General features: G+C 43.9%; 1 protein-coding gene across 1 annotated transcript in view; it reads left to right on the forward strand.

Annotated features, from left to right (window-relative positions):
- EEPD1 (endonuclease/exonuclease/phosphatase family domain containing 1) overlaps positions 1 to 23,879 on the forward strand; it is a 112,250-nt gene that overhangs the window by 50,661 nt on the left and 37,710 nt on the right. The window contains exon 3 of the mRNA XM_003982948.4: positions 18,780 to 18,831. Within this exon, the coding sequence (XP_003982997.1) occupies positions 18,780 to 18,831 (52 nt within the window). The remainder of the gene's footprint in view (positions 1 to 18,779; positions 18,832 to 23,879) is intronic.

Below are 23,879 nucleotides of genomic sequence, written 5' to 3' on the forward strand. Positions count from 1 at the left end.
ATTCAGAGAAGATGTTGGGGGTCCAGCAGCATTTCTGGAGAAGAGTTTCAAGGAGGGAGCAGGCACCAGTACCATGCAGTGGCTAGAGGTGGAGAAAGATGGGTTCTAGAAAGAGTGGAAGCAGATCCGGGGAAAGAGAATGTGATTGGTCTTTTAAGAGCACAGGTGAGTGAATTGGTTTTGGAAAAGTGGCCTAGGAGCTCTTCGGACTGGCAAGGATAGGAAAGAAGATGGAATGAACCATAAGAAAGAGGAGGCCATGCAGTAAATGGGCATCATGGCTCAAGGTCAGCTGGGCTTTGGTTTTTCAAACTGAGTGTCCACAGAAAACAGATATCCGACTTGAGAAACAAAGTGATAGTCCTATTTTGCATCCCCACCAAGCCACCCAAGAGTCTCCCCAGAGAGCCCTCCTCGCCGAGTCCAGTTAAGGAAACCTCAGATGTCTGCCATGTAAAGTTGAAGTCTTCACCTAAGTGGCATTCCTCGTCAGATATCATGTTCTGATTCAGTGCTTCTTAAAGTAAGGTTCCCAGTCTGGCAGCACCTGCCTCTCCTGGGAACTTGTTGGAAATGCAAATTCTCAGGCTCCCTCTCAGACCTACTTAAATGGAAAACTCCAGGCTGGGGTCCCAGTCTGTTTTAACACTACAGCTCAAGAACTACTGTGCTAACTGCAAAACACAAGCCAGCGCTTCTTGGAAATTAACTCACTTCACTGACGTTTATGCAGGAGCCTCCAAGAGCAGGGATGTCTGTTTTCTTCCTGCCTGCTCCCTGGAAGAGATTTTGAAGTTGTCAACTTAAAACCTACTTTGGAATTCCCTGAGAACTGGGCTGATAAAGTCCGAGTTATCCAGCAGTTTCTGCAGGGATCTCAGGCAGCTTTCTGGGCCTGACTCCACCACACAGGAGGCTCTGAGCCAGCTAGTAAGGGGTGAGGGGAAGAGAGAGGGCAGGGGAGGGGACCTCTCGGTCTCCCTGAATTCAGCATTTTAAATTAAAGACAGTTAAGAACTGGAGGGGCCTGAATTGCAGGCTGGAGGATAAGGTTTCACACTCAGCAGCTGGAATTCATAGCGGTGGTGTCTGGGACCTATTGCTTTGAAGATACCGGGTGAGATGCTGTTGTTTAACAAAAACCAGTCGCAGCCCACCAGCCGCTGTCCTCACTGTGACTCAGCACCCTGCTGGGACACCAAGCTCCTAGTGCATCTTGGGATTCCTGGGAGATAAAAGTTCAGCAGTGATGGCTGCTGCTGTTACTTTTAAGGGACTTAACTTTTTAGCTGCAGTTCGTAGAACGGACACCCAGCAGCAAACATTAATTGCTAGAGAGATAGAGGGGGTTTTCTCCCCTTCATAATTCATAGGGACAGAAATCCAGAGACCAGCCAGATCCCCGCACATCTGAAGCTGACTCTAGAAACCAGAGGTTGAAGTTTTACAGGGAACCAAGGCTCTCAGCAAAGAGTAAGTGCCATTTGTCCCTGCATTGCGATACTCAACTTTTGAAGGCTTGTAGATGTGACATTTTGGGAGCCTAGGATTTGTGTTCCAGTTTGTTCTGCCCTGTTGAGTGCAGTGTTGTGGTTAGATCCTGGGGAGCCATGACTGGCTCCGTTCCCTGATGTTGGGGTTATTCCCGGGTGGGAGGCCAGAGCAGGCAAGTACGTGTGATGCCCCTCAGGAGCACCCTCTCCCCTTCTGGAAAACCGGTGGCTTCCCTGCAGACTGCAGACCTATGTCCAATCTAACTAAATTTTTTGCATTTTGCGCACTTGTATAGCTACCTCTTCTGCTGCCTCCAAAACCATGGGGAAGATGGGAGCCCTCAGTTCTGGTTCTGGTTTACCCGTATGATTTTGAGCCAACAAGTAAATGTTTCCAAATACACTTTTTATACTCTTTCTCCAGTAAGTAGGCTTTCATCATACTTCTTCCAGCTGTTATGCCCCTATGCAAAACTTTTTTTGGGCAAAATATTGATAGTAGTTATTTACCAAGAATTTTTGGGAATTTAAAATCCCTGTATATTCCTGTCCTAGTGTCTCCAGAGAAATAGATCCAATTAACAAAGGAGAGGAAGGAGAGAAATGGTTTCAGAACTTCCACTAGGGTCTAGAGGTTTGGTTGTTCCTTGATTACCCTGCACAGGGCTGCTGAGCCCCACCCCCCATCCCTATACCGGGCCTTCCAATGTGACTCACAGGTGCTGGAAGATATTTCCTTGGGACTGCCCCCCTCCCTCGCCATCACTCACTGGCTCTGATGAAAGAAAATTAAAATGTTCAGTTTCTCTGATAGTCAAATAAATGTAAATTTAAACAGCTTAATAACAGCTTTTCCATCTATTAGATTAGGGAGTTTTTACATAAATTATACAGGGTAAGAGAGTGGGTCATAAAACTGCTAGTAGAAGTCTAAATCTGCCAAGCAATTTTGCAAAAGTTATTTAAAATCTTAAAAATACACATAGCCCTTGACCTCCTGGAAATTTATTGTTTGAAACAGCTAAAGTTATGCAGAAAGTAGTATGTTCAGAATTGTTCACCAAGTGATAATTAGAATAGTGAAAAAAATGGAAACAGCTGCTGGGGTGGAAAAAAGTTTATTCTACCCTTCTAGGTTCTTCAGCTGATCTAATAATTAAGTTGACATAAAATAGATTAATAGAAAAACAACATTTTAATTTCACACCAATGAGAGCCCCATAAAAATACGAGACCCAAGGGCAAGTCTGGCAATTGAGGCTTATATGCCATCCTGAGCTAAGGAATGGGCTAGGGACCTGGGGCTTCAAAGGGGAGGAGGGTGATTCACAGACTGAAGGATGCAGGACAAAAACAGGTGTTTGATAATTAGCTGTTTGCTCTGCCCTACACATGGGTCATTCACATGAAAAGTTATCTGCGGTAATAACTCTCTCTCTGGACCAGCCTCCATATCTAAATTCTTTTTGGTAGTTAAGGGAAAGGTAAAAGTTTTTCTTGAATCTGCTGACTCTTGATAGCCTTTAGCTCAAAACAATCCACATGCCAAAGTGGCACACTGTAGGCCAAGCTATTCTCACTGTGACAGCTTTTATGTCCAACAAAAATTATTAAGTATAGCATATATATATTTATATCTCTTTATATGTCTCCATTAAAATTACATCAAATAATACTTAATGACATGAAATCATGGCAATTCATAATAATGACAATAATTTATAGTGTAATGGTAATTTAAAAATAATAGAAACAGCATGGACAATATAGTCCCAATTTCACAGAATGTATATATTCATTTTGTTCAAGTCTAAATGGATATACATGAAGAAATTAATGGTAATTCCTAGGTAGTAGGATTATGGTTATTGTTTCTTTTCTCTCTCTCTTTTTGTATTTTTCTAAATTTTTTCAATAAATATGTGCTTTGTAAATGACTTCTTTAAAAACATAAAATAAAAGATTCCTGTGAAATATGCCCTCATAATTGCTGCTTTAAACAACTCACTGCTCAAAGAATCTTACTGGCTGGTTTGCATTACAAGGAGGGATGACTGTTTGCTTTTTAAGCTGATTAATGAGGCCATTGCTTCTGACAAAACCCAGGGGTGAATTTTGTCTGGCCTAAAAGGAAGAGGAGCCTTGCTAAGAGGTGAAAGGTTAACACTGAAGCCAGATGAAAAATTTTGGCTGGAGCCTTAAGTTGGAATCACAGACCCTGCATTGTGTTAGATGATTTTCTAATTTCTAGTATGTTCTTGAAAGGGGAATTTTTTTTCTCTTGAACATTCAGTTAAGCACTCTCTAAGTTCTTATGACGATGCCAGTGCATAGTTGAAAACAGCAGCAAATAAGCCTCCTTGGGCATACCACTCTGGTGGTTTCTAAGACATTGTCAGTGGGCTGATACGGCCATGAGAAAAGCCCGTGTCCTTTGGTTTTGAAGTGCACCAAGAGGAATCATTTATACTGAGTACTGTGTGAAGATAGCACTCTTTTCCTGGCTGAAAATATGTGATCAAATGTGAAGTTGAGCTTTAGAAATATTCATTTCATGGTGGCTTGATGGAAACATTAAAAGGTGGAGGAGTTGAAGCTGGGGTGGGCGGGAGAGTAGTGATTTAGCCCAGGGTGAGAGAGCCTTTGGTTAATGAAAGCTTCCCAGGGAGCCTTGAGAAAGGCCTGGAGAGCAGGCCTTCATACCAAGGGATCTTCAGTAGAGTCCAAGGGTGGGCTTTCACACTGGGCTCTAGGAGTCCGCAGGGAGTGGTTCAGTTGAAAATGAGAGGAATTACTTTGAAGCCAGCCTTTGTGTGAAATACCAGACAAATCATGGGGTGGTAGCTTACTTTGAAATGTGTTAAAAAATAATAATAAAAGGTGGGTGGGTGGATGGTTGGAAGGACAGATGTGTGATAAAGCGAATAGAGTGAAAATGCTAACAATTATAAAATGTGGGTGATTTGCTGTAGAGTTCTCTGAATATTCCTGAAGGTTCGAAAATTTTCATAATGAAAATATAGGAGCAAAAAGAGCAACTAGTTGGCAAAACCTAAACTTGTGGGCATTTACAGAAAAAACTAGGTAACAAGGAATCCCCCATGAATCCCAAAATACAAGAAGGGTGGGGACCAAAAAAAACCCCAAACCTATCATTATTGACATGATAGCTGGCCAGTACTCATTAAAAAAAAAAAAAAAAAGAAAGAAAAGAAAAAGAAAAAGAAAAGTGTGTGTGTGTGTGTGTGTGTGTGTGTGTGTGTGTGTGTGTTGCTTACTTCCATCCTCACAGGATTTGATTCATATAAGGAAATACATATAATGCAAAGAAGATTATGGGGCTCCTGGGTGGCTCAGTTGGTTAAGCATCTGACTTTGGCTTAGGTCATGATCTCTCAGTTCGTGGGTTTGAGCCCTGTGTCAGACTCTGCTGTCAGCTCAGAGACTGGAGCCTGCATTGTTCAGATTCTGTGTCTCCCTCTCTGTTCCTCCTCCACTCACACTCTGTCTGTCTGTCTCTCTGTCTCTCAAAAATAAAACATTAAAAAAAAATTTAAATGTTGGAAGGAAGCTTTGTGAATGGAAAGGGAAGACAAGATCACCCTTCAAAGTATATCCCACATGCTTCTGAAGGAGCTGCTAGGGGAAGACTGCAGGAAACTCATTTTATCTGATTACTGCTTTTACCTTCCCCCAATGAAAGCCAAGGAGTAACCAAAGAGGATTTAGGAAAAGCAACTGGAGAGGAGTGTGGTGAAAAGTACTTCTTTCTGAAGGAAAACCTCTTAAAATGATATCTGCAGCATTTTCTGAATGATCTTGGTCAGATGGCTCCTTCTTGGGCAGAAGTGTATTGAAATAAATTAAGGAGGAAGGTATGAGTTCCAAGAAATCCCCAGGTCATTTGAATTAGAGAAGGAACAGTACCAATTTGAGAGCTCCCTTGGTTTAGGGACATCTGGGCCTGCATTATCGTAACCACGTGGGGTAAGAATGACCCAACAAGAACCTCATCCAAGTTCTAAGGCTCCATCATTAACCAGTTGGATGTGACACCAGTGTGGGAATTTGGAATGAAATCAAGAGGTACCAGTCAGGGCCCCAAGCCCTGGGTTTGAATAATGGCTTCGCTCCAGCAGAGCTCTAAAGCAGAGCTTATGACGCCAGGTCTTTGCGATGGGCAGACAAACTGGGGGTGTTTGTGGGGCACCTGGCTCTGTGCACGACAGATGGCAGGCTAAGAAGAAAGTTTTTTCCTTTCTCCTTTAATCCTCTGTCCTGATAATGAACCTATTACTGTACCTCAGTTCTTAAAGAAATAATAAAAGTAGTTGATAATTTTTCTCAGTTTGAGGGAAAAGTTTCACTCTTCAATTTAAAATAACTTAACATTTAATTTCTTTTCATCATTTTTATACAATTTTATCTTTGCGGGGGGGTGGGTTCTAGTCTTTACCCTTTTGTCAAGAGACTTGCATCCTGTGTGACTATTAGGGCTTTGAGCAAGTTTAAGAGCCAATTCTATAGTATATGTTTTACTTATTATCTGTGTATCTTTTTGTTTTCGGTTTAGAGGATGAAGGAGAACAAAACTATGTGGTCTACTCAGCTCAAGAAGAGTTATGGCGTCCTTTGTACTTCTTTGAGGGAGAGTGGCCTGGATTGATCTGGAATTATAGTGCTATTAAAGAATTTAATCAAATTGTTCAATAATAACAATAGGGAAACTGCAATGGCAGTGTTAAAGGGCCTCGCATTATTAAATCCGAATTTAGCAACTCCATCTTTATGGGAACATTTCCAGGTTGTTGCTCAATCATTTAGAACTTGTTTAAGTGGCTAAAATACCAGTTTGGTTTTTAGGAATGAAATGAAAGCTTTAGATTCGTATTAGTTCTAAGGAAGATGAGAATTGTGTACTAGGTCATCTCCATCTCAGTTCAGATCAATATTAATAGCTTTCATTTATCGAGTACCTATTATATACTAGAAGGCAACATTTTACAATCGCTGCCATTTCATTGAATCCTTGTGATGACCCCATTAACTAGTTAGAATCATTATGCCGATTTTACAGATGAGAAAAAAATCCAGTGTCTGATCCAGGTCATCTCATGGGATAAGTGTTCCTGATTTCCTCACAGCACACTGGCCACTTGCTACTCCTTTACCCCCCTTTAATTTTTATAAACTCATCACCACTAGGCACATTACATAATTACGTAATTTATTACATATTCAATCTATCATAAATATAATAGAAATACTGATTTGTTGCCGATCCCTCCTCACCAATGATGTGCCGGAGCTGGTGTGAGATGGTATACCCTTCCCGTCTCTGTGTTTAGTCATGTCAAGTTGGTGGCCTGAAATGGGCTCTGATGGTAGTATTTACACCATGGAAATTGGCAAATGCTATGGCTCCCCAGGCCCCACTCCCCTAGGGCCGGGGGCTAAACATATGCCAGCAGACCACCACTCCTTACCCCTCAGTAGATGGAAGCATCATGAGAGTAAAGATTTTGTTTTGTTCATTGCTCTATCTCTGCTGCCCAGAAACGTGCCTGGCACACAGTAGGTGCTCAGTAAACATTTGTCGAATGAATAAAAAGTGGAGAGCACTTTTAAATCATACAGACCTGGGTGCAATTCCCTGCCCTCATGTGGATTTTTCACAAGACACCGAATCTCTCTGAAGCTATAAAATAGGAGTTGAAATCCCTGAGTCTTCAGTCTACATCCCAAAGCCAGGAGTAAAAAAAATAATATTGTAGCATTACAAGCCAAGTCAATCCCTGAATACTCTTTAGCTTTGGAGTCTGCAGTTTGTCACAGCTATGGCTACCATAGCTTTGAGGTCTAAGGAAACTTTGAGGTCTAAGGAAAATAACGTGGTAAAGGCTTAGTGCCATACCTGACGTCTGGAAGACATTCCATTAACGACATCCCTTTCTCCTGTTCATTGATTCTGTCAACATTTAGTCTGTTCCTGTGTCTTTTCTTCCAAATTCTCCATGAATAAAATTGCCCAGTCTACTGTAGCTTTTTCTCGTGCCGTGAAACCATGCTATTAACTTTCTAATGTGCTCTCCTGTGGGGCTTCAGACCTTAGGCAGGTTAAATGTTTCAACCTTTTAAAAAGTGGCATTAAGTAGGCAGTTTGCTGCTGAGAAAAAAGCGCAGGTATGGAAAAGTGATTCCCAGTCTCCAGTTGGGAGCCAACCTCACTTCCACTGTTAGCTTGTCCAGTCTTGGGTCTGATCATCTTCAGCTGTTTTCAGTTAAAATCAGGCTTCCTCACTTCTGGCCATCCCACTGGTTTGTGCTTGAAGAGATTTCTGGAAGGTACTATCCTGATTCTACCCTGTGGGCACCCTGCCAGGTGCTCAGAAGCCCTGAAGCCTGAAGCTCTGGGAGCCCTGAAGAGCCAGATCTGACTGAGGGAGATGGGTGTCTTTTGAATATTTTTCCCCACGTGGGGCATGAAGAACCCTGCAGTTTGAGGAAGAGCCAGTCTTCCCATTTACTGAGCAAGCCAATTGCTAAAAACAAGAGACTAGACATTATCCTGCCCTTCAGAGACCCATCTCTGGAAGGTTTGGCTGAGATAGCCATTATGACACAGAAAAATAACAAAAACTCGCAGGCCAGCAAAAACTGAGAAGGACTGACAAATGGCAGAATCTCGGAGGCCTCAACCAATGACAGTGATGAGGCAGACAGTGCTGGTCTCAGGGAACCTTTCTGGGACGTTGCTTATGACACAAAGGGTCACCAAGAGGAGACCCCTCCTCACCACCCCTCCACCCCTGCCTGAAAAAAAGTGAGAAAGTAATTTATACCTTTTTCATCATTAGTTCCTGACTCATGTACTCAAAGCAAATTCCAACTGGTTAGCCTTTCTTTGCCATCCTCAGTTACTGGCCTCGTATGTGGGCCCTTGTAGAGCCATCTCTTTGGGTTTTTTTCCCCCATTGCCAAGTAGAGAAAGAAAACATCAGACTATGACCAGATGGGAAATAGGGGGAAACTGGCATGAATTCAGTGCATTCTAGTAAATCTACTCCCCAAAAGCAAAGTGCTACAGGCAAGGTGCCCTGACAGCTGCACATGCTGGCAGACAGGATGCTTCCGATCTTGGATTGATTGAGAGTCTCAGAGGAGGAGGTGAACCTCACTAGAGTGAAGGTTCTGAGCTGGCTGGGAGCTATGCCCTCAGCCAGTCCCCTTCCATAGCAGGTCTGAGGAGGAGATTCATCCTTTACACAGAGGGGCAGAAAACAGAACCATTGTCAGTCTGCTCATAATGTCTGTTGAAAATCAATCACCGGTCAGGACAAATTTCTCCTTATTTATGGATGAATAAGACAAAAAAGGACTTTGTGGAGAAGTCCGGCAGAACAGAATAAAGACAGCAGCTTCGGAAGACCCAGAAAGTCATCTATAGCAGGCCACAAAATACAGTTTTGGGGAAATGTGTGGCATCCTTAGCATACTCCAAAAAGACATGGCCTCTCTCGAACAGGGGCAGAAAAACATAAGGAAAGTATGTGTTGATGGGAAAGGGCAACAGAAATAAAGTTTTAAAAAGTGATGGAGTAAATAAGGAAAGGGTTTTGAGGAAACAAAATCCAACAACAGGAGTATAAAGAGTATTAATGTGTGGTAGGCTGCATAATGACCCCCAAAAGATATCCATATCCTAATTCCTGGAACCTGTAAATGTTATTACCTTATGGGGCAAAAAAAGACTTTCCAGATGTGATTAAGTTAAGGATCTTGAAAGATGGGGAGATTACACTGAATTGTCCTAAGTGCAGTCACAAATGTCCTTAAGAGACAAGCAGGGGGACATTTGATAGAAGAGAAGGCATTGTGGTCATGGAGATGGAGACACATCACGGACGCTGGCAACCATCGGAAGCTGGAAGAGGCAAAGAATACATGCCCCTCTAGAGCCTCCAGAGGGATTGGGGCTGCTCTGACCCCTTGATTTCTGTTTAGTAATACTGATTTGAGATTTCTGGCCTCCAGAACGGTGAGAGAAGAAATGTGTGTGGTGTTAAGTCACTAACTTTGTGACAATTTGTTAGAGCAGCCCCAGAAAACTAATACAAGTGCTATGGGAAATCAAATCAGTGATGTGAGTTATGGGGGGGGGGGGAACTTTGAGAAATCATTCTGGAAAATACAAGAAAGAAAAAGAAAAAGAAGAGACAAGGTTATAGATGTAGAAAACCAAACCGATAGCCCATATTCAGATTGTTGGTGCTGGTGATTACAGAGATCAGTGATCTGGCATCAGCTACCTCCCAGAGCTACATAGAGACTGGGTGTGAGAATTAGGCGCTGGCTCACCACATTCTGAACATTGTCATGGAAAAGAGGCCCCCATCTGGGCATAGCCTGGGAAACAGGGAATAACAAGGATGAAGGGGGATGGGGAAGTTAACAAGAATCCAAACAGGGAAAAGGGTAACAAAAATCAGGTTGACTTTAGGCTTGTTCTTTGTAATAGAGAATCTATGTCTATGGAAGCTGTTGGAAGATTAGAACACTGAGAGTTTTGTTTTGTCTTGTTTTGAATTCAGGTATTTTCCCAGCCCCTCTATCACTCCTCCCCAGGTGGGTTCTGTAAATAGGACACCTTAAAAGTTCTTCTGATTATCAAGTAAGTTTGCAAACCATCTATGCAGTTTGGGTAGTTATGTTGTAACCCAACAATTTCACACTCAGCTGAGTTGTCTTTTCTGTATGAAGCTGATCAGAAAGACATTCTCGGACATGCAGGGGCTTGGAAAACATATAAACATGTTCCTTTATTATTTTTTTAAATTTATTTTTTATTTTAGAAAGAGAAGAGCATGAGTGGGAGAGAGGGGCAGAGGGAGAGAGAGAGAGAGAGAAGGAGAGAGAGAGAGAGAGAGCGCGCGCGTCCAAAGCAGGCTGCATGCTCAGTACAGAGCCCAACGTGGGCTTGATCCCACAACCCTGTGATCATGACCTGAGCCTAAATCAAGAGCCAAACGCTCAATTGACTGAGCCACCCAGGGGCTCCTACTTTAAAATTTACTTTAAAGATATGTTGTAGAAGTTTGGGAAATAAAACAAAATACTGCTCAGGAAGAGGTAGCACAAGCCCAGGAATCAGTAGACGTAGAGAGCAATTTAAATTATTATTTTAAGTCTGGTTATCAAGCAAATATGAGTGTCAGAAATTGTCCTTAAGAAGAGCTATAGAATGGAACAATGACAAAGTGACCTTGCCTGAGAAGTAAACTGTAGCCTATTGTTAAATGACATCAAAAGGAGAGCAGGAGATAAAGGTTTGTTGCGCTTGTCTGGAAATGGGTTGGTAGCACAAAAAAGCTGTTTCTTTCTTTATTCTGATCTTTAGAGGAGTATTAATAGCTAAAGAAAGGCTCTGAACAATATTAGTACCAATATCCACCACTGATGGTAGTTTACCCTGAGCTAAGCAGTGTGCTAAATACTTCTCCTGTGTCATCTCTGGTCAAGGTCACAGGGGTGGATGCCAGGTCCCTTCCCTGCCTCCCACTTACTATTCTTAAAGTTCCTTAAGCTTGTACACCAGGGAGACTGACTGCAGAGCCCTTCCCTAATCCCCCACACTAATATGAAAACTTAAAGGTACACACTGGGAGATCCAAAAAAAAAAAAAAAAAGTTCTAGAACTACTCAAACCTAGGAAGTAGAAAAGGATCATAAAATAGACCCTGCAAAAATTATCAAGAGATTTTAAAAAGCAGAAAATGTACAGGGTGCTTCCTTTAACTTCAGTGCAGTAGAATTATAGAAAATACAAAATGATAAAATTTGAATCCCAATTACTTAGAGATAGAAAAATACAATCCAAAGAACCGTGGGCTCCAATAAGAGACCCAAATTGCAACTGTAGATTTGGTGGAAGGTAACAAGGAAGGTACATAATGAAATTTGAAACAAAGACGAATATTTACATAGAGAAAAATTCATGGCTTTTATATAAGAAATATAAATATGAATACCCCACTCAAGAAGGTAAATAGAGAAACAAAAGAAAACAGTAGACATTTGGAGAAAGGAATTAATGAAGGTAAATGTTGACCTACTTAATTAGGAAAAAAAGGGTAGGATTGATGAATACTGGAGGTATTTTTTCCAGAAGACCAACAAAGTAGACTGATTTCTCACAAATCTAATTTTTTAAATGAGAAAAAATATTTACATGCATTAAAGAACCAGGAAGAGGACATAAGCACAGAAGCAGAGGTTGTTTTTAAGTTAAGAGTGATGGTTAGTACCATTCTGTGCTCAAAATCTGAAAATCTGAATGGTTTGGTCAATATTCTAAGAAGTTTGTAAGAAATAGAAATTACTGTAATTGATTCAAGCAGTTGAAAACCTAAATAGCACAGAAACCATGAGACTGTCATCAGAGAAGTTTCCTGCCCACCTTTTGGCAGACCACTTTTTTCAGACCTGCCAAGAACAGCTACCCAAGCTAAATACCACATAGATTGATCTGGTGCTGATGTTCTAGTTCAGTGCCTGGCTTTGGAAAGGAAGGATGAGATGGCGAGCAGGTGCTTGGCGGCGACGGGAGGAGATGCTGAAGAGGACGTATCTGAGAAAAGCAGTGCCTTCCCTGAGAGCCTGCCTTCTCCCTGCGGCCTGTTCGCACTAATATCCAGAGGCGGATGTCTGCTGTGTTTGCCCAGCCCTGAGCTAATGGTGGGAGAAAATAAAGCATCAGGGAAAACAAGTCTGCATCTAACATCCATGGCCTCTTCTAAAATTTGATGACCAAGAGAGAGCTCTCCCTTACTTTGTTCAGGGGAAGTTAGTGTGGAGCCTTCCTTCAAAGAAAAAGGAGAAGCATTCAGACAACTGGGTTGACATAGTTTCTGTTCCTAAGTGGCTCCCATGCCCTGTGGGGGGACATGTGGATAGTGAGTCGTCATTACCTGTGGCCACTGGCTGCGATTCCACCTCCTCTCCCGATTCTGCTCTTCGGACCCCTGTCCCTTGCTGGAAGGCTGCCTGCAGTGTCCTTTCTGCTGTCACGGAGATTCAGATGCTGAAGACGCAAGCGGAAACCCCTCCTTCACTTGTCTGGCTCCCTGTCCCAGAGACAATTTGGGCTGGTATGCCGGGTGCAGAGCTCAGGTCTCACTGCCTCCACTCTTGTCCCCACCCTGACCTGACCCGATCCCAAGTCATTCACACCAGAGCCATTTTTATACCTTTATTGGGCATCTTGAATGTCTTGGGCCCTCTACAACACCACTGCCCTAGCTCATCCCAGGGGCACCTGGTTGGCTCAGTCAGTTAAGCAACTGACTGTTGATATTGGCTCAGGTGGTGATCTCACAGTGGTGGGATTGAGGCCCAAGTCGGGCTCTGCACTGAGCATGGAGCCTGCTTGGAATTCTCTCTCTCCCTCTGCCCCTCCTCTGCTTGCACTCTGTCTCTCTCTCTCAAACTAAAAAAAAAAAAAAAAAAAAAAAAAAAAAAAAAAAAAGGTGCGGTCCAAACTCCTTAATGTGGCTTAACAAACCCTCTAAGCAGGCCTGGCCTCACTTGTTTCTGCAGAATCATCTTTCAGCATCTATCCCACCCTCCCTGCCCCTGTGTTCCCTGGTCTGTGTTCAGTCTTGGGGTGGCAGTGGGCCATGTTCACTCTGTCCCCTGGTTCCTTGGCTCATGCTTTTCCCCCCACTCGACCTCTCAGCCTTGCAAGCCTGTAGGCGTTGGTCTAGAAGTCACTTCCCAGGGACCTGCCAGCTTTGTGTAATGCCCTTCCCAAGGGCCTTATGGCATCCTTGAGAGTGCTCGTCTCGTGGCTGATGTACATACCTGGTTCCTCCATTACACTCAGGAGTTTGAAGGCAGATGCTGTGCTTGCTCATCACGGAATCCCCAGCGCCCAATAGTGCCTGGTGCATAATACATAACCCTTAAATATTTTATCCATGTGGTGGGTGGATGGCTCCACCAAATTATATATCCACCCTTTATGCATTTATCGAATGCTGCTGTGTCTCGTGCACTATCATGTGTCACTTCACAAATGCAGTGGAAACTCAGTGCCAAAATCCTCAGAGAAAGGGAGCTGGAGTGAATTCTTGATTCTGATGCCCCTTCAGGCTATAATCTGTTCTGGCTGCACGAGTTTCTGCATAGTTGGGAGCTGTCCTTTAAGTGTTTTTATAGCACCCATAGAGCTATCTGTCTTTTATCTTATCTGCCTCTTATCTGCCTTTTCGGGGCCATCAAGGTTCATTCTGCAGTCCTAAGCCACCCGAGACTGCAGAGGTGCCCTCCAGCTTCTGTCTCTTCAACTTTACTGCTTTTCTTCCCTGCTTTTGGTGTCACCTGGCACTTTCTCCATTGCCACCTCTAGTTCCTTGATAGACCTCACTGTACCAGGCTCTATCCAGCTGAATAAGACCTTGCCCTCAATTACCTTACTCCTCGTAGCTTAAACAAACATGAATTGCATGCATTCTAGGTCTAAGTGTCATCCATTTAGACTTCAGAACTTGTCCATAAAGTTGTCATTTTTCTAAGTAAATCGCCACTGCCAGCTGCATTTGTTATTTACCTCCGTTCTCAATGGAGTGCAGAAAAAGAAATTGTATGTCATTCCATCTGATGGGAGCCCTGCTGTTTTCAGAGGATGCTAACCAAGCCTGAGGCAGCCCAACAGATATGTCCTCTTTAGTCCAGCTCTGCCGGTCCACAGAAGCAGGAGAGTCTCAGGGACACATCTCCCCAGCACATGCCCAAGCAGAATCCTAGCCTCTTTGAGGGCAGAGACAGTATGTGTTCATCTCTGTCACCATGGTGCCTGGCAGTTTCTGAAATATAGGAGGTATTCAATATACATTCATGGAAGTAGCAAAAGGACAGAAGGAGGGAGAGGAGGAAGAAGGGAGAGAGGGAGGGAGGAATAAAACAGACGGACAGGGGCACCTGGGTGGCTCAGTCGGTTAAGCATCTGACTTCAGCTCAGGTCATGATCTTGGGATTCGTGGGTTAGAGCCCAGTGTCAGGCTCTGTGCTGACAGCTCGGAGCTTGGAGCCTGCTTCTGATTCTGTGTCTCCCTCTCTCTGCCCCTTCCAAATAAATAAACGTTAAGAAAAATTAAAAAAAAAAAAACAAAACAGACTGAGAGATGAGGCTAAGAAATGCCAGTTGGAGGATTTGGTAAAAGGGTTTGTTGCTCCTTGGTATGAGTGACATTTCATCCCAGGGACTATCTGATGTGTTAGAAGAATCTGATACCATAAATACTGAAATAAATACCCCAAACTTGGGGAGTTTCCAATAAAGTAAGAAAAAACATTAGGAATAGTTATATAACAGGAAGCATCTCATATACTCTTAAAGACTACAGCTCTAAGGAGGAAAAAAGCCCCACAGCTCCCTGAAGAAATCCCATGTTACAAGCCGCTGTAGCATGCACTTACTAGCATGTGTTCTTTCCATTTTGAAACTCAAGCCGTATGGATTTGAGTGTCCTTTCACCTTCTCTCCATCTTTTCTCCCCCTGCCCGTAAAGCAATCTCATCTCACGGTGCTGCGTTTTAGTAGTGTGGGGATGCCCCTGTTTTTTTCTGACCCGTCCATATGTTAATACCCTTTGGTATTAGTTTTAGAGTAGATGTTAAATCAGTGTAATCTCATGTGCCAACCTGAGTAGATTGGTTGTGCCTCACTGGAGTGTTGAGAAGGTTCCTGAACCTGTGTCTAAGTTAAATGGGGCAGAGTTTACGTAAAGAGGTGGAGAGGGTTGGGGAGGGGCGATAGGCATGCCACATATTTGCCACCCCCATTCAAGAGCAAAGGAAGGCAACGAGAACAGGAATCCTGCAGGCTTTGACTTAAATGAGAATCCATTGATTTTTTTTTTTTTTTTTGAGCGAGAGTGGCGGGGGAGGGGCAGAGGGAGAGAGAGAGAATCTTAAGCAGGCTCCACACTCATTGCAGAGCCCAATGCAGGACTTGATCCCATGACCCTGGGATTATGACCTGAGCTGAAATCAAGAGTTGGACCCTCAACTGACTGAGCCACCCAGGTGCCCCTGTTTTAATTTCATTTTCCTGTAGAGCCTGAAACTGTTGATTTTCAGCTCATGTTCTACAGTTGCTTGAGGGCAGTATCTTTGCAAGCAGAGAGGAAAAGAGAGCTGAAGATCTTAACAGTGTTTAAACCTTTCCTCTACTCGGTGGATGTCTGATATCTGATCTGGAGTCAGACTTCATAGCCAGGGATAAGGGCAGGAACAAGAGACCACTGAAAAATTTCCTCTGGTAGAAATATTTTCCAGTGCTTATTTCAGAAGCAATTTAAGCTTCTGAAACTTGAGCTGCAACTGGAAATCCCTAACCCAGCATGTAAGTCGCCATCCAAATTGGTGGCCTGGAATTTAGATTCATGTGTTGGGAATCAGAATGTGCTGAGGAGTAGCCAGTGACTTTGACCAGCCACCAGGCATGTCCCATTAATGGCAGGCATTTGCACAGGAATGTTGTGCCTGTCACCAAGGGAAAACACACACAGTATTCTTGTTTGAGGCATTCTGTTTCGGAGGGGGAAACTAAGGCCTGGCCAGTAGATCCAAGCTGGAATGGGTCAGCTGTAATATCGACTGGGCCCTGCTAGTCGGTCAGTGAATGTTCCTTGAGTGCTTTCCATGTGCCAGTGATAGACATTGCAAATGTAGTAGTGAGAAAACCCTCGAGCCCCCAGGTGCCAGGAGCTTCCATGCTGCTTGGAAAGAGACAAGCAAGAGCACCCCAAGAAATAAATGCTTTAAGAGATCAGCAAGTGCACTGAAGAAAATAAAATGTGATCATCAGGGACACTGCTTGACCTTGGTGTCCAGAGAATGCTGCTTAGAGGACGTGGCCTTCACATCTGGCCCAGAATGACACAATATGCCAGCGTCAGTGTTGGAAAGATCTTGCGCAAGACCCAAGCCAGACAAACAACAAAACTAATGTCCAAGAGATGAAGGAGAGTCAGTGTGGTTGGAGCAGAGGGAATGCCCAGAGTCCTCTGAGCTCCTATATTTGCTAAATTGTTAGCAGTGGTCACAGTGTCTTATAAGCTTTAAAACTTTTATTGTGCTTCTTGGAGTTGCTTTTATGTAAACCATTGCATTTGGTTGGATGTGCTTGCTCAGTCATATGGAGATACTGTAAAGAATTCTGGGGGCGCCTGGGTGGCTCAGTCAGTTAAGCATCCGACTTCAGCTCAGGTCATGATCTCACAGCTCCTGGGTTTGAGCCCCGCATCGGGCCTCTGTGCTGACAGCTCAGAGCCTGGAGCCTGCTTCAGGTTCTGTGTCTCCCTCGCTCTCTGCCCCATCCCCTACTTGCACTCTCTATTTCTCTGTCTCTCAAAAATGAATAAATGTTAAAAAAAAATTTAAAAAAAAGAATTCTGTAAATTAAGGTGAATCTTAACATGAGCATGACCCCCTTGGAGGGAGGCTCCTGGTACAGGTGGGCAGTGGGGACATTTCTACTCCGGAGAACCCGTGCAGGTTGGCTGGAGGTAGAGAACACAGTGGCCAGTGGCCATAAACAGATGAGCTCAGTGGGGAGGGAGCGTCATGTACCATCGGAAGCTGGCCCACTCCCTGAACAATCTCAGTGAGCTCTCATGCTTCCTTCCATGTACTGATGAGTCCCTGTACTGATGAGTCCTTCCATGTGTCCACAGACATGTCAAAAGCAGCATGCCATGAGGGAAAGATATCTTCCCTGTAAATCCTGCATCCACTTCTGAATTCTCTCATCCGAGTTGCTGGCTACAGCTCTGGCCCCTAAACTGGAAACGGGCGGGTTGTGTACACTCCACACCCCTACTCTATGCTTGGTGCCTTTGCCTCTGCTGTCCCTCTGTGGGTCGCCTTTCTCCCAGCTCAAGGCTAGCCAGACCCTCCTCCAGGAAGCCTTCCTTGTTCTCTGCCAGGGCCAGGCTTCTCTCTGCATCTTGGCCTGTCTACTTGGTACCCTGCACATTGTATTCTGACTGTGGTCTGACTGTGGCCTCCAAGAGGCTGTGAGCTCCTCCTGGGCTGGGACCATGTCCCAGTCCTGGGTACCCTCGGCCACCCACATACTGTAGGGCTTGATCACTGTGTGGTAAACAGATGAGCAGCTGAGCCGTCCATGTTTATAAGCAGCGAATTTAGCTGTTGGCTTGTTATCATCAAAAGGACATCGAGGGAAGACTAATTCTAAACATGGGCAACTGTTTTCTTCTTTATATTCCTCTGAATTTGTTCATACTCCTTACATGAAGCTGCTATCATGATTTTTAGAATTTTTTTGGTGAAATGTACATAACATAAAATTTATTAATTTAACCATGTATAGGCATGCATCTCAGTACATCTATATCAACGTGCAGCCATCACCGCCATCGATCTTCAGAACTTTTTGGTCATCCCCGACTGAAACCCTGTACCCACTAAACAACAGCTCCCCTTTCCCTCCTCCCCCGTCCCTGGTAACCACCATTGTACTTTCTGTCTCTTTGAATTTGACTACTCTAGGTATCTGGTATAAGTGGAATCATACAATACTTGTCCTTCTGTGTCTGGCTTTTCATTCAGCATAATGTCTTCAAGGTTCCTCTATGTTATAGCATGGGCCAGAATTTCCTTCTTTTTAAGGCTGAATAATAATTCCATTGCATGCAGGGTCACCTGGGTGACTCAGTCAGTTGAGCGTCTGACTTCGGCTTAGGTCATGATCTCAAAGTTCATGAGTTTGAGCCCCACATCAGGCTCACTGCTGTCAGCTCAGAGCCTACTTCGGATCTTTCTGCCCCTCCCCTGCTCACATTTGCTCTTAAAAATAGAATAAACATTAAAAAGAAATAATCCTATTGCATGTATACACCATATTTGTTTATCCATGCATCCATTGATGGACATTTCAGTTGTTTCTACCTTTTGGCTGTTGTGACTAATGCCTCTATGAACATGGGTGTGCAAGTATCGGTTCCAGTTCCTATTTTCAACTCTTTTGGGTATGTGCCCAGAAGTGAAATTTCTGGATCATATGATGAAATCAGCTGTACAATTTAGAAATATTTTTAATAGTTCTGAATTGGTTATTTCAATTCAAAGCAGAGGTTGATTTTAGATGGGACTAAGCAGAAATGCAGGCTGACACGTCAAACTTTTGTTCTCGGGACTTGGCTGATGCTTGGTGACGTGAAATGATTTGTTCTCAAGTGTGGTTTCCATTTTTTCTTACAGCATCAAGCTTCTAGCTGTGCAGGAACTACTTGACAGAGAGGCCCTGGAAAAGGTAAATACTTTGTTCTTTCTACCCCACGTTCACTAACTTAGAGCGGAGTGCCACACGCAGGAAAAATTCAGCTTCCTGTCACCAGGGACAGCACTTACTGCAGAGTGGCTCTGTTAGTTTGTGTTCTTAACAGTCAGAGAACCATACAGAATTTTCACCAAAACTCCCCACATTGCTCACATCCTGTTACAAACTCAGCCTTGCAAGGCTCCTTCAGGGTTGTGTGACAGCAGGGACTCGCCATGCAGGCTTTCTGTTCCTCTTAACACCGTGCAATGGGCCAGACTCCATGCTGGCCGCCGCACATCATTTCTGCTTGTGGCTGTTGCCATCTGGGCTTACGGACGGTAGAATGGAGGCCCAGCGAAGTTAGGTAACTTGCCCAAGGAAAATTAGCTAAGTGGCAGAGTAAAGATTTGAACCTCTTGGTTCCATTTCCGAAATCAGTGCTTCTGTTTGGCAGGCAAGTTCACGAGTTTGATCTTTCTACGCTGTTTGTGAAGATTAGCAAATTCCCTCCCCACCTGAAACTTAGGTTTCACTGTGTTCTGGAAGAGATATCCAGTGTCTCAGCTTTCTGTGATCAAGCCAAGCACACATCTGGGGATCCTTTGCCAGTTATGAGTTCAAGTTCTATGCACATGGTGGTGCAGGCTCTGGAAAACAGATTGGGCAAGGCCAAGGGCCAGCCCATGGGCCTCCCAACTCATACCAAGCTGCTCTCCTGGGGCACCTCAGACTCTTCCTCAGTATGTAGCTATGGGCAGTAATTAGAATCTATAATGTTAACATAAAAGAAAGTGGTTAGAGATATAAACAGTGAAGCAATATTATTGTATTTATAGAATTTTAAATGTTTGGATTGGCGGTCAGTCTGCTGGTTGGCATGAAAACAAAGTGTTTAAGCACCAAGCAGTGATGTGAGGGGAGGGGATGCTGAGCTCTGGCTCTGAATGTAACATTCCTTCAGCCTCATTTTCATCACAGGGATAATGCTGCCTGCCTGACCTCAGAGAGGCACCACGAGAACCAAATGAGTTGGTGTCGTGGAAGGGCTTTCTAAATGCCAAAGCACTCGACTCATATTAATTCTTAATTACTTGTATTAATTCTTAATAGACATCCAGCCATTAAAACGTATGAGGTCCAGCTCGAAAAGGCATCCTTGGGCCAAATGACAATGTTGAATGTGGATTGTAGATTAAAGTATTAGATCAACGTGAACTTTTCCCGGAGTCGATGACTAGTACGTGTAAGAGAATGGACTTATTCTTAGGAATTATGCACTGGGGTATTTCAGAATCAAGGGGCGTGCTGTTTATAACTTATTCTCCAATGATTCAGAACAAAATAGTGGAGATCTATGTGTGCATATGTGAGCCAGAGGGAGAAAGAGCAAGCATAAATGATAAAGCAAATGGGGCAGAGTGCAGGCGGGTGGCCCTTCCGGGTGAAGGAGTATATGAAGATTCTTTGTATGTTCTTGAAACCTTATAAAAGTGCGCTCTCCAAAAACAGTTTTTCTTCTCAGTATTCTCTACAGTTTTTTGCTTGTTTGTTTGTTTGTTTTACTCTTCAGTTAGGGAAACTGCAGAAACCATCCGACAAAGCTCATAAACATGTGGAGTCTGTGTGCTAAGGTGTATCAGTATAATAAAAACACAGGCAACGATTAGGTCTTTAATGCTGTGTTAATATTCAGTTTGGAGAAGCCGCACGGGCAAGCCAATTTGGGGTGCTAACTGCTTGTGGAATACAGCAGAGAAGGGGGTCAGGGCTTGCTGTGGGGGGTAGCAGTGCTGCCCTGAGGGTTAAGTGTTGAGGCTGCTGTGAAGAGGGGTGTATAATGTGCAGCTCAAGCAGCCTGGGCCCAGAGCCTGCCTCCTCCTTCCTCACTGGGGTGTCTTGGGTTAGTAACCCTCTTGTGCTTCAGTTTCTCAGTCTATAACGTGGAAATCTTTATAATCCCCAGTTCACAGAGGTTTTGAGAAGATGAAGTTACGTCAATGTGAAGGACTTAACTCTGTGCCCGGGGCTCAGTGATCCCCATAAGTTACTGGCTACATGCATTATTTCCCCATCTCCTCCTCCTTCCCGTTTCTCACCAAGGCTGATGATGGTTTTGAATTGTTCCCCTATCTCCATACATGACAAGTAGAAAGATTTACAAGATGGTCCAAATATGCACAGAGGCAGGGTGGGAGCCAAGTTCACTTAGTGTCCTTCTTCCTTCCATCTTTCCTTTGTTCATTCGTTCATTCATTCATTTATACTACGGGCCTCTGTTGAGCTTTCTATGTGCCAGACAAGTAGGAAAGAAACATTGTAAGTTTTTTTATTTTTGAGAGAGAGAGAGCCAGAGTGCCAGCCGAGGAGGGCAGAGAGAAGGAGACAGAATCTGAAGCAGGCTCCGGGCTCTGAGCTGTCAGCACAGAGCCCGACGCAGGGCTCGAGCCCACGAACTATGAGATCATGATCTGAGCCAAAGTGGGACGTTTAACTGACTGAGCCACCCAGGTGCCCCCAAGTAGGAAACATTTTGAGGAAAGTCCAGAAACAGCCAATTGACACGAGCTTGGTAGTCAGTGGCACTTTGAGTGACACATGGTATATTACCTGCCATGGTACCATCTTGTGCAGCAAGATTGGCCCAGTTCATATGCTGGAATAAGATACGTTCCCAAAGAGCCTTGTGACATATGGATTCTCATCCACCTGGATAAGTTAAAGAACCACCAAGAAGAGTTCTTAGTAAGCGGGAGAGCTTTGCTACTCCAAGTATCATCTGTAGATCAGCAGCGTCTGAAGCTTATTAGAAAGGCAGAATCTCAGTCTCTACCCAGACACCAGAATCAGTCTGCATTCTTTTTTTTTAGTGTTTATTTCTTTTGAGAGAGAGAGAAAGAGAGAGAGAGCGCATGAACAGGGGGGAGGGGCAGAGAGAGAAGAGAGAGAATCCCAAGCAGTTTCTGTGCTATCAGTGTGGAGCCTGACATGGGGCTAGATCTCACAACTATGGTACCATGATCCGAGCTGAAATCAAGAGTCAGACACTTCACTGAGCCACCCAGGCGCCCCCAGAATCAGTCTGCATTCGAACAAGACCCATTGAGTTGCGCGCACTGAAGTCCAAGAAGTTGTCCTGAGGAGAATCATTCATTGTCACCATCTCTGCTATCGACTAGTCCATCTTAATAGAGAACTTCTGCGGTGTCAGACTTTTGCTTCTGTGGCCAATTAAGCTCTGTTTTTTCTTTTCACACCAAAAGAGAATTAAACATCATTCTATTGGTAAGAACCCAGTTTTTATCTTTAGTTTTCCTGCTTCTTCCTTTCATTTAGAAAATAGTCTTAATTTATTTATTTATATTTTTTTAAGTGTTTATTTTGAGAGAGAGAGAGAGAGAGAGAGTGAGCGGGGGAGGAGTAGAGAGAGAAGGGGACACAGAATCGGAAGCAGGCTCCAGGCTCTGAGCTGTCAGCACAGAGCCCAGCATGGGGCTCGAGCCCACGAATTGTGGGATCATGACCTGAGCTGAAGTCAGATGCTTAACCGACTGAGCCACCCAGGCGCCCTGTCTTATTTAATTTAATAGGTAGAGCCAGAAAGGCCTCAGTGAGACACATCCTACAAACCTCAAACCTCTTCAACTATCTTCACCACTGGGCTTCCAGTGGCAATCTGCTTTTGGGGTTTGCGATTACTGGACTCCTGAGATCCCGCCATGGTGGAACTAGTCACCTCCAGGCACAGTCCCAAGAATGGGAACCCGTTACCTGAATGCCTTTCTCTTGTAAGATATAAGCTATTGAGGGGTCATTTCCCTCACAGGTACTTGCAGGTTCAATATGACCAGTAAAATAATCATATTATGTAAAACATAATATAAAAGGCAGAAGAGAAGCAGCAGTGTTTTGGAGTGTCCTAGCCAGTAAGATTTCTAGTGCTTTTTCTCCCTACTAGTGCATTGTGGTCTTTGTATTTTAGCTTCAAATTTGCCTGACTTCTACTTCCCCTGGTTTCAGGTAGAAAGCCTGTCTGTCGTAAAAGTGCCAAGGCTTTCCTGGCTTCTGCAGCACACAGGGTCAGCTCAGGGGAGGCTCTCTTATGGGAGAGCTGAGGGCCCCTCCTAGCCTCGCCCCTGTTTGGCTGTTGGACCTGGCAGAGGACCTTCTTTGGATCCCCTTTCTTTACATAAAACTGATCTCTCTGGTTCCTTCCCACCCTAAAACTCTTGGGTTTTATTTTCTTAGTTGATCCTTGATCCCATTGTGAAGAGGGGAAATTCTTTTTCTCATACCCTGTTTTCTAGTATTTTCTCTACTTCCTAGTGAGTTTCGGGGCCTCTATGTTTCATGTGCCCTACTCACCATTAAAACACACTTTCTGGGGAGAAGTGATGGTGAGTTCATGCCCAGTGACCCTTGCACACAGATCAGTAGGCTTCTAGTTTTTGCTTCTCCTAATATTATTTGTCTTAAGTGCAGTAGATTGGGGTGGAGGTTGGGGACCCCGGGTAGGATAAGGTCTCTCAATTTCTCTTCTCTAAAGATACTACATTAAGCCATTTCCTGGACAAGTGACAGTCATTTGTCATTTATGTAGAAAATAAGCTATTGGGGCACTTGGGTGACTCACTTGGTTAAGCGTCTGACTCTTGGTTTCAGCTCAGGCCATGATCTCACAGTTTCATGTGTTCAAACCCTGTATCAGGCTCTGTGCTGACAGTGCAGAGCCTGCTTGGGATCTCTCTCCCTCTCTCTCTGCCCCTCCCCTGCTCACACTGTCTCTGTCTCTCTCAAAATTAAATAAATAAATTTAAAACTTAAAAATAAACTTAAAAAAAATCTATAAGCCATACAATTAATAAGCTAAGTTTCTCTACCAATTTTTTGTCTTAAAAAACCTTGGAACCATGGGAAGATTATTTAATTTGCATAAATGTCAGGACATGTGTCATTTCTCTGATAAATGTTTTGGATTTAGATGGGCTTTGTCATCAAGCATCTATCGGGTGCCAAGAGCAAGGACTTGCTCTGAGAAGGAT

This window comes from Felis catus, chromosome A2, assembly GCF_018350175.1.
Source record: "Felis catus isolate Fca126 chromosome A2, F.catus_Fca126_mat1.0, whole genome shotgun sequence".
NCBI classification, from domain to species: Eukaryota; Metazoa; Chordata; class Mammalia; order Carnivora; family Felidae; genus Felis; species Felis catus.